General features: G+C 35.8%; 2 protein-coding genes across 2 annotated transcripts in view; both read right to left on the bottom strand.

Annotated features, from left to right (window-relative positions):
* Positions 1–2,636: 2,636 nt before the first annotated feature.
* Positions 2,637–17,328, bottom strand: part of LOC136033432 (GPI ethanolamine phosphate transferase 3-like) — a 34,343-nt gene continuing 19,651 nt past the window's right edge. The window contains exons 5-6 of the mRNA XM_065714181.1: positions 4,366–4,484; positions 2,637–2,670 (exon numbers count right to left, since the gene is read on the bottom strand). Coding sequence (XP_065570253.1) covers positions 2,637–2,670; positions 4,366–4,484 — 153 coding nt within the window. The remainder of the gene's footprint in view (positions 2,671–4,365; positions 4,485–17,328) is intronic.
* LOC136033682 (uncharacterized) lies at positions 7,693–15,036 on the bottom strand. Its single transcript, XM_065714530.1, has 2 exons — positions 14,887–15,036; positions 7,693–13,308 (listed from the first exon to the last, which is right to left on the bottom strand). The coding sequence occupies exons 1-2, from the start codon at positions 14,931–14,933 to the stop codon at positions 10,758–10,760; spliced, it is 2,598 nt and encodes an 865-aa protein (XP_065570602.1). The 5' UTR covers positions 14,934–15,036; the 3' UTR covers positions 7,693–10,757.

The raw sequence follows: 17,328 nt of genomic DNA on the forward strand, positions 1-17,328 counted from the left end.
CCGGGATATGATGTTCCCGGAGGCAAAGTAAATTAATGATTTTTTTATATTTATTGTTTAGTGTGATTGTTGTATTAGTTATGTCGGTGGCCAAATATTCTTTTTGATTTAAGGATTTTGTTTTCTCTACCTCCCCCACGGGAAAACTTTCCTTTTTATGGGAGGTAGCAATATTTTTTTTGGCGTATTATGAGTTATATGAATAAATCCTTCTCTTTTCAATAGTATACGGGAGATTGCAAGATTAACCAAGTGAAATAACTGTCTGAAATAACACAACTGATTTTTAGGGTCATTGTCTTAAAGTTTTCATATGGGAAAGGGCGAAATAAGGTAAAACCTATTTCTGAGCAATACCCCCATCCATTCAACCTCTGTACAGGTAACTTCGTGAATTTAACTTTTAAATTCCATTTTCAAGCTATTTCTACAGTAAGATAAGAGCCATCCTCTCCAAGGACATACTTTTGGGGATGGAGGTCTTGAGGTCCAGCTCTCTGGTCCCATATAAATACGTTTTTCTTATTATTGAGCCCCCCTTCCCAAAAAAACACCCTTCAAAAAGGAAAAAAATCCTGCACATATTCCCGACTCTCCCTTCAGGATAAAACTATGAAGCTAACATAAGGAACCAAATACGAATTTGAGAAAAGCTGTTTTAGAAAAAAAATAACTTATATTGTTCTTGAGCCTTAAATACTAGAAAAAAGTCGGGCTTGTAGCCGTACCGTCAGATAGAAGTCCTAAGCTTAATAGGAAGTTGTCATTGCTTTCGCAAGTAATGGTGGCGATCAAAGTAAATAGCAACGGTTATTTTCTTTTATGGGTAGATCACAAGCTCTTTAAATTGGACGTGTTTGTGTTTCAGGGGAACTAGAATTTTTTTATTGTCACTTACTAATTGTCAGAAATACAGAATGTAACTATAAGCTGTAACTTGGTACCTTCTGTGTAAAATAAATCACTCTTCACTCGGCAGGTCTTGGTATCCCAAATGTTAAAACCCACAGCCTACGAAGAGATACCTCGCTCTTACGGTACCGGGTACCTGAAGATACATTCCAAAAGCAAACATCCGAATAGAGTATTAGTAAATAGCAGACTCCTTACAAGCATCCTTATCGTACGTTCAATTCAACATATCCCAAAAAATTAATGAAGATTAAAGAGTAAGTCACTCCTACTCCATATTAAACTGAAGCACCTTTTCCCGAAAAGCTGCATATTCCGGTAATAAAAATATGTCTCTTTAGGTATGAAGTTTTCCCTCCCCCAATAAAGATTCACTGAACTTCCCTGTAATATTTCCAACTCAACTAAATGATGATGTATAATCGTTAGTATTTTTGTATAAGTAGTAATAAACATTGATTTTGTATTGACTACATACATATATAGCGATAAATATGCCACCCCCATTTCCAATAGTACTAAACCGATTAACTATTTCAAGATTTGCAATTAGTAGCATATTGGATCTCGTGAGTTATTTTCCCCTGTTACTTCATTTCTGTTACTCTGTTACCTGTTACTTTGTTCTAATATTTTATGTGTCAAAACTTCAAAAAAAGTCTCTTTAAGAATTTTGAATGAAGGTCTAACTTTAGTGTAAAGAGTGGGGTGTCGAGGAGGAGGCAGCACACATATAAACTTCTCAGGTTTTAGCGCTTCTCCTCACTTTCAGCTGAAAAAATAGTTTTTCTTAAAATTTAACTTCAGATTTTTTTCGAATAATATCCGGATAAATACCTCCTCATTCATGGTAATTACACTAAGGAAGTCCCCCCACGTAAAATTCTCCCTCCATGAATTTGCCCCGTAAAAGTGTGTCATCGCTACAAATGCCCCCCTCCCCCAATAAAAAAACAACAACATATTGTGCACTAGTCCGCATGAAAAGTTATTCTTAGCTTATTCTTCATAATCTTACTAAAAAAATATACTAATTTCTGATCGTTTATTAATTCATTCCGAAAATTACTTCTACGTCGAAAAATTTTCCTAGATCCCTCCCCTCCATCGAGAAGTTTCTCGTAGATAATTCTAACAGACAGTTCTTCATGGATTATTTCTCATGAGGTGAATGAGCAAATTTGTATTTGAATTCAGCCAAATTTCCCCCGTGTAAAATTTCTGCTGAAAAGTCTACCACCCCCCCCCCCCTCCCCGAAAACTTCCCTTACAATGGAAAATCATCCCTGTAGAAAATAGCTCTATTCCTAAGAATATACCACACTTTCAAGGAATCTGTCATAGTCTTTCCTCTCCGACAAATACAACCCCCCTCCCAAAAAAAAACCGTGCAAAATACGCCTTGTTGAAAATAATCACCGGCGAATCTCCCCTTGGAAAATACTCCCTCCCTTAGCAAGTTGGTCTCCAATCACTTTCGACTTATAATAAAGGACTAGAACACTGGTGGATCCAGGGGGTGGGACCCTTAACCCCCCGAGATTTCTCCCGTGCCCCCTTTTCTCTGTTTGTTTCTTTTTTCACTCTTTGACTTAATAAATTTGTCAATTATTGGCACCTTTGTGACATTCAGCTTTCCCTAAGATTTTGCTCCTTGGCATACCTGTCACATTGACCCCCCCCCCCCAAGATTTTGCTCTCTAACTAAAAGTCAAGTCTCTTAATTAACTTAGTTCAAATTCCATTACTTTACGTGCTCTAAAATAGACAAGGCAATCAAATAGAAGATGATTACATGTTTCCATTAGACTCGCGGAATTACAATGAAGAGTCAGCTTTCCAAATCCTATTTTAACAAGAGGTAAGAGCTCATATGGCACTTGTGATAGTCGAATCGGGGAAACACCCCCCCCCCTCCTAATTCCCCGAAAGAGAGTAGATCCAGTCCGGTCACGTCAATCACGTATCTACGACATTTGCTTATTCTACCAACCAAGTTTCATCCCGATCTCTTCACTCAAGACGTTTTCCGAGATTTCCAGTTTACCTCTCCAACTCCCCCCCCCCCCAATGTCACCATACTTGGTCGGACTTTAAAAAAATAGCTCTGAGACATAATTTCTATCTAAATATCAAATAAGATCCGGTCACCCGTTTCTTAAGTTAAAAATACCTCAATTTTTCTAATCTTTCCGAATTACCACCCCCCCACCACCAACTTCCCCAAAGAGAGTGGATTCCGTCCAGTTATGTCAATCACGTACCTAGGACTTGTGCTTATTCTTCCCACCAAGTTTCATCCCAATCTCTCTCACTCGAAGCGTTTACCAAGATTTCCTGTTCCCCCCTCAAACTCTCCCAGTATCACCAGATATGGTCGGGATCTAAAATAAAAACTCGGAGACACGAGGTCCTTCTAAATATCGAATTTCATTAAGGTCCGATCACCCATTCATAAATTAAAAATCTCTCAATTTTTTTTCAATTTTTCCTCTCCCTCCAGCCCTCCAGGTAGTTGAATAAGGGAAACGACTGTTATCATGTCAATTTGTGCAGGTCCCTGACACGCCTACCAATCTTCATCGTCCTAGCACGTCCAACTCGCCAAAGAACTGGAAATCCCCCCAACTCCCCCAAAAAGAGCGGATCCGTTCCAATTATGTCAATCAAGTATCTAGAACTTGTGCTTATTCTTCGCATCAAGTTTCATCCCGATCTCTCCACTCTAAGCGTTTTCCAAGATTTCTGTTTTTCCCCTCCAGTCCTCTTTGTCCCCGATCCGATTCGAATGGAAAATTGAGAATCTGAGACATAAGATCCTTCTATATATCAAGTTTAATTAAGATCCGATCACCCTTTCGTAAGATAACAATACCTCAATTTTCACGTTTTCCAAGAATTCCGGTTTCCGCTCGAACTCCCCCCCCATTATCACTGTTTCTGGTCGGGATTTAAAATGAGAGCTCTAAAGCACAAGATCCTACTAAATATCAAATTTCATGAAGGTCTAATCACCCGTTCGTACGTTACAAATACCTCATTGTTTCTAATTTTTCCGAATTACTCCCCCCCCCCCTAACTCCACCAAAGAGAGCGGATCCCGTCCGGTTATGTCAGTCACGTATTTTGGAATCGTTCTTATTCTTACCATCAAGTTTAATCCTGATCTCTCTGCTTTAAGTGTTTTCAAATGATTTCTAGTCCCTCCCCCCCAATGACGCTGGATCCGGTGGGGATTTAAAATAAGAGATCTGACTTACGAGGTCCTTCTAAATATGAAATGTCATAAGATCTGATCACTTCTTCGCAAGTTAAAAATACCTCATTTTTTCTAATTTTTTCGAATTAACTGTAACCCCAACCCCCAGATGGCCAAGTCAGGAAAACGACTATTTATAATTTGATCTGGTCTGGTTCCTGATACGCCTGCCAAATTTCATCGTCCTAGCTTACCTGGAAGTGCCGTCAATTTTGTTGCCACATATGACAACTAGAGTTTCTCCAAATCTTCCTAATCCAGCGAACGTCGATTCGGCATCAGTTATGTCAAACATGAAGATCCCACCTAGTCCCTAAGAAAAGACAGAGATCAATAATTAAGGAAGCTAAAGCAAATACGAAAAAAAAACTTGAAAAGTCATAAACAAAAAAATAGGATCTGGGCTATTATAATTTATAAAGACTTGATCCATAATTTCCATTAGTTTCCTATAATCTTTTATGTTTTTAGCATATAATCAAAATTTTCATTAACAAGTCAATTTTTGAGCCAAAAGGGGATAGTAGAATAAAACCCTAAAATTCCCTGGAGGAGTAGGATAAATCTAAGGTGGATTCCATCCATCCCATGATGTTCAGGTGTGCATACGATCATAACAAAAAATATTTCCAAGAGAATGGGGGAGAAAAAACCCTTCAAGCAGTCTTAGATTTTTCGTCTTTTGGACCAAAGGTCCAGGTGTCAGACTTCTAAGGTCCTGGCCCTAAACAGTATAAAAATTCACATAATGTTTACTAAAAAACGTAAAAGACTAAATTCCAAATAAGTGGAGGGGTTTCAAAAGAGCAGATTCACTAAGACAAATTATTTTATTTCTATATTATATTTCCCCCACTATGTAAAAATAGGTTTTGACTTCTGATTGTCCTCAAATTTTACACTGAACTTGATGGCGGGTTCAGAGCGATTGGGTTTGAAACCCAGGGAATCACTCTGATCCAAACATCGGTTGAGCTAGACAAATCTCCTAGAGAGAAAGGAGTTCAAAGTACCGGATAAAATGTATACTTTTTTTCTGTCACCTTGATTCAGACAACATTCATACATTTCACTTGGAATTTCAGGTGCATATGGAATGAGGGTAGCCTTCCAACCTAGCCCCTTCCCAGAAATATATGTATATTTCACGATTCAAATATACCTGTATTTTTAATATTGAACACTTGTTTTGAAACAAGAGCTAAGAGCTCATATGGCACGTGTGACGAAGTCGGAAGAGCCAAGAGCTCATATGGTACAAGCTTTAACGAAATTTTAAGAATCAATAGAATGATTTAAAAGTAAAATCAGAAGCTTAATGCTGGTCGGGATTTAAAATAAGAGCTATGAGACAACACAACAACCTCTTAAATATCAAAATTCATTAAGATCCGATCACCCACTGGTAAGTTAATAATACCTCATTTTTTCTAAATTTTACCTCTCCCTTCAACCCCCCCCCCCCCAGATGGTCAAATCGGGAGAAACAACTTTATCAAGACAATTTGTACGAGTACCTGACACGCCTACCAATTTTGATCGTCCTAGCACGTCCAGAAGCACCAAACTCGCCAAAGCGCTAGACCCCCCCCCCCCCCAGCTCCCACAAAGAGATCGGATTCAGTCCGGTTATGTCGGTAATATATCTACAACATTTGCTTACTCTATCCATTACGTTTCATCCGATCTCTCCAATCTAAGCGTTTTCCAAGATTTCGGTTTCCCTCTCCAATTCCCTCCAGTGTCACCAAATCTAGTCGGGATTCAAAATAAGAGCTCTGAGACATGAATTCCCTCTAAATATATAATTTCATTAATATCAGGTCACCAGTTCTTAAGTTGAAAATACCTCAATTTTTCTATTTTTCCCGAATTAACATATCCCCCCAAACTCCCCCAAAGAGACTGGATCCGTTCAGTTATGTCAATATACGTAACTAGAACTTGTTCTTATTCTTCTCATCAAGTTTCATCCCGATCTCTCCACTCTAAGCGTTTTTCTGTAGATTTCTGTTTCCCCCTCCAGCCCCCTATGTCCCTGGATCCCATTATAATTGAAAATAGAACATATGAGACATAGGATCTTTTTATATATCAAGTTTCATTAAGATCCGATCATCCATTTGTATGATACAGATACCTCAATTTTCACGTTTTTCAAGATTTCCGGTTTCCCCCTCCAACTCACCCCAATGTCACCAGATCTGGTCGGGATTTAAAATAAGAGCTCTGAAGAACAAGATCCTTCTAAATATAAAAATTCCCTGAATATAAAATATCTCAGGTCCCAGACCTGGTAGAGTGTTCATATTTTTTTTTACATACTCCTAGATACATAGGCTAACAGATAAACAAAAAAGATACATGGCTTTTTCACATATATGACTGATATTCAACATTATTTATGAGTAACAAATTACAGACCAACTAAAAGAAGACGCAAGTTGAAACATTTGGTTTGAAAGTAAATTAAAGTTTTAAGATGGGGTAAGTGGAAATCAAAATGACAAATCCTCAAGCTTGTAGGATTGGACTATTTAAACATTCAGACTGTTTTCAGACAATTTATACACCTTCCAAAAAATTACAATTTGTATCAGAATTAACCGAGGAAGAAAAAGAATTAATTCAACTTGGATCTGGAATCAATTTAAAAATGTTTGTTCCCATCATAGCTACTACTTTCTCAATGTATTTGAAAAATATCAAACAGTATGCATAGATTCATTAAAAAACACAACAAGCCAATAGAAAAGTCACTAAGAAGTATATCTTTAAGTTTTTCAAAACAATTGTGTGAAAAAAATATTTTTATTTAACCTGGACAAAAAGAGATGCCCTTCATGTCAAAACTTCTGTGAAGAAAAAACTAAAATCACTTAAAATGAATCTGATGATGAACTAATGATTGAATTGGATTCATTTGAATCTAGAAATGTCTCCCTTTCACAAAAAAAATGCAGCCTTAGATGATTTGGGTTTAACTCTAATTAAACGTGATAATTTGTCATCACATAGTAAGGGATTGCATTACAAAAGAAAAGTTGAAAAAGTAACAAAAGAAGTAAAGAAAAAATCTCCAAAGCTCTAGATCATGACATTGAAATGTCAGAAGACAAAAGAAATTTTATCAAAAAAGCAGAAGATTTTGATAAGCTTGTGGGCTTTTTAAAAGAAAAAAACTTATGTCTGTTGGGAGATCCCAAAAAGTCCAGATTCTGACTTTGGTGCCAGAAAAAAGTTGCTACAGAATTTCAGATGACCGATATATGGTAGAACAAGCAAGAAAACTTAAACGAGAAAAAGGTATCCTAGCTATCCCTGACCCTAAAAAAGGTAACACACTCCAAAAACACAGTTAAACTTGTGACAGACTTTTACCAAAGTGATGAGAATTCAAGAGTTTTACCCAGAGCAAAAGATAAAGTGAGCATTAAAAAATATTTCGATGCAAAAAAGACTTATTCTCAGTAATTTGAGAGAGGTTTACTCTTGTTTTAAGGCTAATGGTCTTTTTTGTTCCCGCCGAATTTCTGAAACAGATTCTAAGAATCTTAATAACGCCACTGCTAGTATCTATTCGATAGCAAACTCGTTTATGAGACTTGACAAAAACATAAACCAGTGGGAGAAAAAAACAAAAGATGTTTGTTTAGTAAAAGCACGTTAGATTCTACGGAGATTAATTTAGATGAACAGGTTATGTAAAAGAAAATATACCCACTGCTGAGGTAAAAATAGTGTTTTCTTTTGCACATCAATTTAAAGGGTAATCCTATATTTTTTCGCTCAGAGATTTTGATTCGATGTGCATTGAATGCAAATGGTAGAACTTGTACGAAAAGTAGACAAATCTTTTATTTTCGAGATAGGTGTCTGTTTTGAAATGTAAAGCGTGAACTCTCCCAAACCTCAACCGAGACCGAGTCCGTTTGGAAATGAAAATTGTTTGGCTATTGGGAGAACCCTTGGGTATTGAGAATTGCAAGCAGTTAGCCAGGTGGGTGAAACACCCACCTGGCTATTTTCTTTTAATCTTCAGTTCTCGAAGTCCACCAGTCCCCAAACTTAAACCTCGTCATGTTACTTCTGAATTCCTTTTTACAAATTGTGATGAAAATGAAATAAATGAAATAATTATGAGTATGAAATAACAATCCTGTGGAGTAGATGAAGTATCGTTAAAGCAACAAAAACAATTGTTATTTCTATTTTGACTCATCTGATTAATTTATCACTTGAAGAGGGAACTTTTCCAGAAAGACTTAAATTAGCCCGAGTGCTACCCCTTCACCAAGGGAAGTCAAAAAATGAACCAAGTAATTACCGATCCATTTCTATTTTACCTTTTTTTCGAAGATTTATGAGAAAGTAGTCCATGAAAGAATGTATGATTACCTCCAGGAGTAGAATCTTCTGTGCGATACCCAACTTGGCTTTCGCAAAGGACTTTACGGATATGCACCAGCTATCTGGAATTCAATCCCCTTGGAAATCCGGAACTCAAATAACCTTACTACCTTCAAGCGAGCAGTGAAGGGTCGTTACAGAAATACTGTTTGGATTTGAATATCATGCGGTCCTCCTCTTTTCGGTCTTTTCTTTTTTTTTTTTTTTTTCTCTTCGTCACTCCCCTTTTTTCTCTTTTTTGATAAATCCAGTTGATTCGTTGTTTCTGTTAGTTGATTGTTTAATTATTCTTTAGTTAAGTTTCTGCCCTAGTCAAGCACTTTTGTGCTTTCCTGGCAGATTATGTACATGTAATTATGTGTTTTTATTTAAATATATATGATTGAATTGAATTGAAGAATTCCTGCGAACAAAACTCTAGCACAGCTTGCATCAAACAATAAGTGCGTAATTGGTAATTTGATGTGTGTGTAGACTTGTTCCTGTGTTTGCGTACGTTTGTGTTTTTGTGCTCCTCAATCTCATCCTGCTAAATAACTAAGAAGACTAATCCGCCATTCCATCATAAATTTACTATGAAAAAGTAGCATATAAACAGAATTGATGGAAATAAAACTAATTTATTGGGAAGATAACAAGAGGAAAAGTTTGTGTAAAACGAAAAACTCAATGCATACCCGTACTAATGAACTTATTTTGGAAGAAATATAGCCTCTCAGGCGCATACGGGTTAAAGCACATAAAAAAGAATTTTTATTGAAATAGAAGAAAAGCGATAACAGTAAAAAGTTCGGGATTTCCCAAAAGGAATTTAAAAACCCTTGTCCATCGTATCTGCCCCCATTAAAATACAACAACGAAAACAAACAGTCCACACATGCAAAAGTAAACTACCCAAAGAAAAAGGATGAATGTTTGAGAGGTTTTTCACTCTCAGAAATCATATACCTCAGGTGGCTAGTACCAAGCATGGCAGAAGTGTGCCAAGCATAGCGGAACTGTGAGAACAGTACTAGATCTGTGCCAAGCATGACATAAGTATCCCAAGCATGGCAGATGTCTGCTAAGTCTGATACAAGATCGTGATTTCATAGCAATCTGGGAATGTACATTATACAATTAGGCTAGTGAGTTAAGTAATCGAAAATTAAAGAGCCATTTGAAACAGACGGACAGAAAATAAAATCCTTCAATGATCTAAATGTGAAACGGTCAAACATTACTGTCTATGCATAATTGACTGAAAATGAAGAGAAATAAAAATAAATAATTATACCAAACATAAAAGAAATGGGTACTGCTATATACAAATAATTAAATCCTAAACGATTGAAAATTAAAATGAGTGCTAAAGTTAAACCAAAAAGGACACAAATTACTGCCCATAGGAGTTGGGCTAGAGTTCCCTTCTAATCGTAAACCAAAATAAAAAATTGTCGCTAAATAGAATCTGTAAACCTTAATTGTTGATGCTTCCTGTAATTAGTATATTAAACACTAAATAATTATACATTACACATTCAGTTCATTTTCAATATCTTTCCAGTCACCTTGATTTTTATAGGTTTTTTTTTTGTCAGTATTTTGGAATTAATAAGATGAAAGCTATTTTACTTGTAATAAGATTAGGGCGTTAACGTTATTTTGTGTAAGGGCGAGATGCACAAGATTTCGGAAAGAAACTTAATGATGCTTTAATTAAATACCAAAAATGAACGAATTGTACAGAAAACGTAATAATTGTAGGAAGAACTATAAAAATCACAAATATTAAGCCCAAGTAACATACAAGAAATTTATAAAAAAAACTAAAATTGTTTGTATTAAATGTATTTAATATACTTCAGACCAGATAAGAAACTTCATTATTTTTGGACATTGACGAAGAATGAGACAGAAATTTACGGAGGAAAAAAGAATTTTCCTTGCCAATATTTTTTAACACATTTTTTTTATCAAACACGAAGATTTATCTATTCCAAATCAGACCAAATTATTTCTTCAAAATCACTGTTTTCATGCATTGAGTTCCTGGTAAATTCACTGTTCTCCCCCGATCCCTTCTGTGCGTTTTTTTTCTTGCTGTTCACTTCAACTCGACTCAACCTTCTTTTTTTTCCTCTTTTTATTTCTTGAGACAAGCTTGAGTCCTTCGGTTGGTGGGCTGTTGTACATTTTACAGACACAGGTTCTCTGATTTCCATATTCCTTGCAACCCTTGAGAGTCTAAAATTTCAGGAAGTAAGGATTCATTCCAGAAGGCTTCAAGCTTCGGAAATATTTTTTCCCAGTAGTCTTTCGATCGGTGAACTGTAATTATTTCCCAATCCTCAATAGAGTTATAAACTATTAAGTGGCATACCATTTTATCCAGTATCTCGAGTTGGCCTTGTATCTGGGCGAAATACCTGTGATTTTTTTTTAGCTGAAGACCTTCACTGGATAATTCAAGAAAAAATGCTTTAACTAAATTTTTTGACTGGGCCACATCATAAATGGTTTTGAACTCTGGTATATTATGCACCGTTTTTATCTCTATAGGTGTGCCATTAGGGAGCAGTCCATCTACAGATGCAGCAAGATACTGATACTGTGGATGCACACTGAGTCCTATTTGATCTCCCTTTACGACTTTTAAGTTGAATTTGTTTTCATATGCTTCTAGTGCCACTACTTCTAAATCTAAGCCCTTTTTCATTAGGGCAGAGCAGAATCTAGGTCCCAAGTTTCGAATTTGCTTAACAATTGGGGCAACTCTGGTGCTGTTTTTTCTGGTTGCAATTCTGTGGAAGTAACTACTAGTTATTCTCTTAGATCTTTCTTCAACCCAAGTGTCATTTTTGGATTGGCCCTTGGTACTGTTGAACAAACAGCTTATACTGGCAAAATCCAATTTTAAATTCTCGTCAGTATATTTTTGTATGGCCAAATTCATTTCATCAGAAGTCATGTCTGGCTTATTGCAATTTGGTCCATAGTCACGATTACCAAAGTTATAGTTTCTATTTTTTAACTTAGCAACGTGTTTTCCTCCAAGAGCACTATAATAACTGGTCAAATTACGTTTAGATATTACACGGAGTTTAGCCGTTTTATTACAATATTTTTTTGTTACGCTAGAAGGACTAAGCCCAAAAATATTTTTCCAAGCTAATTGATGCCATTTTGGACCTGAATTATAAGCAAGACTTGCTCCATGAACTCTTGCATGATATGAACCTCGTTTAGACCGGCTTATTTGCTTTCCTCCGATGGATTTAGCAACAACTGACATGTAGCTTTCAGCTAAGTTTGTAGTTGCGTCATTTCGAAGCTGATCTGCTTTTCGACACACAATATCGACCTCTGTCATAACATCTTCAAACACGTGCAGGGGAAAATTATTCCACCGATCTTCTATTTTACTATTCACGGTCAATTCAGCAATCTTAGGACAGCCAGAATCACATTTTGTGTGGTTTCCGAAAACATGGTACGGACCTCTTTTTAACAAGATTTTCAACTCTTCTGCTGTTCCATTATTTTCAGAATTTATTTTTATCGCACCCCTTAAATTTTTTGTCAGTTGCTGGATAATTCCTCGGGGAAGACATTTTGTGTACAAACCTTTTTTATTTTTGCACAAATTATATAGATGGGCTGTATAGTTTTTTGTGACGTGATTTGCACATTCATGTTTCCGTATGTTGGAACCGTAGGAAACACTTTGTTTTAGCTTATAAAAAACACTGGAATCACCGTCACCGATAAACTCTAAAAACTGTAATCCGTGCATCTCCTCACTGGAACGAAAGCCTTCAACTAGAATATCTGTTTTCATGCTCCTTGAATTTCCGTTATAATTCAGAAAGCAGAAATGATCTTTGGGAATTACTTTGGCGTTTGCAGAAGAAAAACATATATAACAGTATTTATTTTTTATGCCAACATATAACAGTTTTTTCGTAAATGCATCTATGATAACTGCAACACATCCTTTGGCCGAATGATCGTGTCCTTTGCTACGCTTATTCCAGCCTCCATCACATATCACTTTTGTCCAGTATGAGTCCTCCTTATACCTATCATCATGAATGGCTGATTTTAAGGCCTCTCGTCCATTTTCTAGCAAAATTTCCGATAAACTATTCATCCAAGCATTACCAAGCTGCCTTTCAATACGGGAATAAACTATTCGTGACATTGGTTTCACTCCAAGCACCCCGAAGAATTCACACAATGTAGAATACCCTCCTCCACTACCCATGGCTCCCCAAACAGCCTTCGAATTCAAGCAGCCTTTAAGACTTGATTTTTTTTCGGAAAAAGCAACCTGTGTCTGGTCCGTAAAACTTGAAAGATATTCTTTTACGCTTGTTGCTGGACATTCTGGTTCACCTTTAATCCTCTTTCCCCAGTTACACTTATTACACTTAACTTTCAGTTCAGTTTTCAGGCCTTTCTTTTCTAATTGCTTTATAATCAATTTTCCGTGATCGCAACTGATTTTGTGTCTGAATGCTGAAATTACTTCAGCAAGGAAATACCTTAGATTCACAATGCAGTTTCCATCTGGAATTCCAGATAAGTCTATCTCAGTATTCGTATCGGGGCAATCAACACCGTAAGAACCACTACCGTTTCCCAATTTATTTGAATCGTCTATGAGAGGATTTGCTGAAAATTCTTCTGAAATTTTTGATCCATTTGACAAATTATCTTTATCTTGTTCTCCAAGCAGCACCTTTCTAAAAAAAATGAAAAGAACCATAGAAAAAAAAACAGCGACCCGGCTCAATAGTAAACGAAAGTCTAAAAAACGAAATTTTGATACTAACAAATACGTCAAAAGAATCGGATTTTAATTAAATTTAGTCCTACCCATCAAAAGATAAGAGCCTGAGAAAATTTGTCTTATTTTGGAAAAAAGGGGGAAACACGCCCTAAAAGTCATAGAATTGTTTTGCCAGAAGACTGATCAAGGGTGTGTGTTTATTTGTTTTTTGTTTTCTTTTTCCCAGGGGTGATCGTATCGACCCATTGGTCCTAGGGTGTCACAAGAGGGCTCATTTTAATGAAAATGAAAAGTTCCAGTGCCCTTTTTAAGCAACCAAAAATTGGAGGGCACCTAGGCCCCCTCCCACTTTCATTTTTTTCTCAAAGTCAACAGATCAAAATTTTGAGATAGCCATTTTCTTAAACATAGTCAAAAAACATAATAAGATGTCTTTGGGGACGACTTACTCCCCCATAGTTTCCGGGGGAGGGGCTACAAGTTATAAACTTTGACCAGTGTTTACCTTGACCTGATGCCCACTTAATTGGACAATCTGTCTTGGCTTTTTCTACAATTGGCCATGACTTGACTTTTCCCATAACTATTCCTTTTAATTAAAAGTCAAAGGTTGAGGGGTTTTGGCTGAGGGGGGGTAGAGGGGAGGGAGGTACGTTGAAGGATCTTTACTTAGAGGAATTTGTCACGGGGGAAAGAAATTCAATGAAGGGGCATAGGATTTTCTAGCATTATTAAAAAAAAAACACTGAAAAAATAATAATGAAGAAGTTTTTCAACTGAAAGTAAGGAGCAGCATTAAAACTTAAAACGAACAGAAATTATTACGCATATGAGGGGTTCATCTCCTCCTAAATACCTCGCTCTTTCCGCTAAAGTAATTTCAACTATATATTCTACGGACTTGGTGATTCTAGGGTCATTCTTAAAGAACCGGGAGAAAATTTAAGCTTTAGTGTAAAGAGCGAGGTATTGACGAAAGGGCAAACCCCCTCATATATGTAATACAAATATACAAAGTTCTAGGTGCTTTTATAAGTTACCAAAAATTGGAGGGCGACTAGACCTCCTCCCCCATCCCATTTTCTTCAAGATCGTCAGAACAAAAATATGAGAAAGCCATTTAGACAAAAAAAGATATGCAAATTTCGTTGTGCGGTGAGCCAAATCAAAACATGCATTAATTTAAAAACGTTCAGAAATTACATAAAAAAAAAGTTTTTTTAACTTCAAGTAAGGAGCGACATTAAAACTTAAAACGAACAGAAATTATTCCGTATATGAAAGGGGTAGTCCCCTCCTCAACGCCTCGCTCTTTACGCTAAAGTTTCTTATTGTTTTAAAAAGTATAGTTGTGAGAAAGAGTCAAACTTTAGCGTAGAGAGCGGGACATTGAGGAGGGGACTACCCCCTTTCATAAACGGAATAATTTTTGTTCGTTTTAATGTCGCTCCTTACATGCAGTTAAAAAAAACTTGTTTTTTTATTTAATGGACAAGAGGGAATGAAACTTGTATATGTAATTTTTATTTACCGGTATTTTAAATTCAGCCACCTTTTGTTGATAATTTTCTTCCTCATAGCTCAAATGTCTTATTGACTTCAGTTGACAAGTCAACATTTTTAATCAGAGACACAATGCCTTCTAGGCGTAATGCCTAAAATTGGATAAGAATCCCGCCTTTTTTTCTATTGGCTAATAAACAACGCTATTAAGCCGGAAACAGGGGTAAAATAAGTAAAAAGTAAGCACATTTTGAAATTGTATTTTTCTGATTTTGCTTTCAAACTATTTATGATAGACATCAGAAATTTTCTATAATGGTTGTAGATTATAAAATCTACATATGATCCAAAATTCTACCCTCTGGAGCCAACTTCATACCTTCTAGCAATAAAAATGTTGAAAATTAAAAATAATTTTTTGCACCGTTAAAAATAAAAATATAACAATTCTGCAACCAACATTTTTTTTTAAATACTGGCAGGATGAACTAAAAAAAAAAATCAACTGTCATTTCCCATCCACTAAATTTTTATTCACCAAACCAAAATAACTTGATTTCTTTTTTTTGCACAATAGGTAAAGCATATACAGAAAAAGTGAAACCAACATTTTTTCCCTTTTTAACTCGAGAGTCATCAAAAAAAAAAATCAGTTCAAAATCACCTAAATCGCAGAAGTTATTCATGATTTTCTATCATAGGAGAAATAGCATTGGACACAAATTAAGACCATTAGCCTTAAATGGGAATGCCCCAACTTGAAAATAGAATTCCCGAAATTTTGCAGTATAAGACCAAAGTGGTGTGTCCTTGCTGGGTCAGCAGGTACCCATACAGTATGTGTATGCAACATACACCAGAATGTGAAATTGTTACTAGATGTTGTAAAAATTGAAGAAAGTTACAAAGATTTGACCAAGATGTTGGTTTGTAATGTTGAAAACAGTGAGTGTATGCTATGCCATTGTGACAAATGTCCGTCTGATGATGCCCTAATTGAATATTTAACTGCAAAATTGAGTGAAGATTATGATTTAGAAGAAGAAATAATTATAAGCCAATGGGTTAATACTCACAGGACAGAAATGGTTAAGCAATCAATCAGCATTGAAAGCTTTATTTCTTTACTGAGCAAATCGGTAGAAAACCTAATCCCACATTCATATATTACAAAATCACAGTCTAAAACATTCAAAAAACTGAAAGAAGATCTGCCTTTGAATACAGCAATTGTAATAATGGATTTCAGTGAAAATTATTCTTACACCATTCTTACACCAATGATGTTATCCAGATGTTAGACAGCAGCATTTTGCCAAACCTCAGGATAAGGTCACCCAAATGGACTGGTTGGTTTTAGTAGCTTTTAGGCAAAGCCCTATTTTGGAGGCAACAAATTGATGGTCGGTGTTCCCAAGTTCGGCGCTTTGGTTGGTGAGACAACTCGGTACAGACGACAGCCATCGCCAGCGCATGATTATATAATCAATATATTCAAAAACTTCAAAAAACGTACTAAAATTTTTTTATCTTCAATTTTTTACGTTTTTATGTGTCAAAAAAACATTTCGGGGGGGGGGAGGGGTAGGCGGACCTACCCTCTGGATACGGCCTTGCTTGCATCTTGCAAGGACTTCTTTCTCTTTCGTGGAATTGTCACACCTTATGACACTTCTTTTCTATGACTTTTTTCAATATATGTTTGTTTGTAACCATTTACACGGTTTCAATATAGTTGTACCATGTTTCAATCCTTTTTTTCTTTAGCTGTTTTAATGTATGGTCACAGGAAACAAACGAACATATGTGTACTTCATTCATACATAAACTTTATATATATATATATATATATATATATCAAGCCTAGCATTGGTGTCTTAGGTGTCCTAATCAAGCAATTAGCATGCCAGAGCTGAAATAGAGCAGAACCAGAGAGAGTGAGAGAGTGAGAGAGAGTTATCACACAACCAAAGTTATCACTAGAACAAAATTCATCCAGTTGGACTCTACTTGAATATATTTAAAATCAGCATTAAAATATGATTCTTTTGATTTAGCTATTGGTATCAAAATTCCATTTTTTAGAGTTTTGGTTACTATTGAGCAGGGTCACTCCTTACTATAGTTTGTTACCACAAACTGTTTGAAAAGGATGGTAAAGTTTTAACTTCCAACCATTGTTTCATAAGTGATGATATACAAAATGACACTTGTTTTGTGAATTGCATTATAATTACTATTTTGCTAATTTGCTTATATTTATTTTTTGCTTATATGTCTGAAAAGTGAATTCGATTCAGTAGGAGTGCATTCTTTCCGATCTACACTAATGCTTTTTTGCTTTACTATGGCTTTCATTTTTCCTCTTTTTTATTACCAACTTCAGATTTTATTCTGACAAATTAAGTCTGCATTGAGGTTGAATGATTTTTTTTTTCCACAAAATACAAATTTAATACCTTTTTAGTAT

The sequence above is a fragment of the Artemia franciscana genome, chromosome 12 (assembly GCF_032884065.1).
Source record: "Artemia franciscana chromosome 12, ASM3288406v1, whole genome shotgun sequence".
Taxonomy (NCBI): domain Eukaryota; kingdom Metazoa; phylum Arthropoda; class Branchiopoda; order Anostraca; family Artemiidae; genus Artemia; species Artemia franciscana.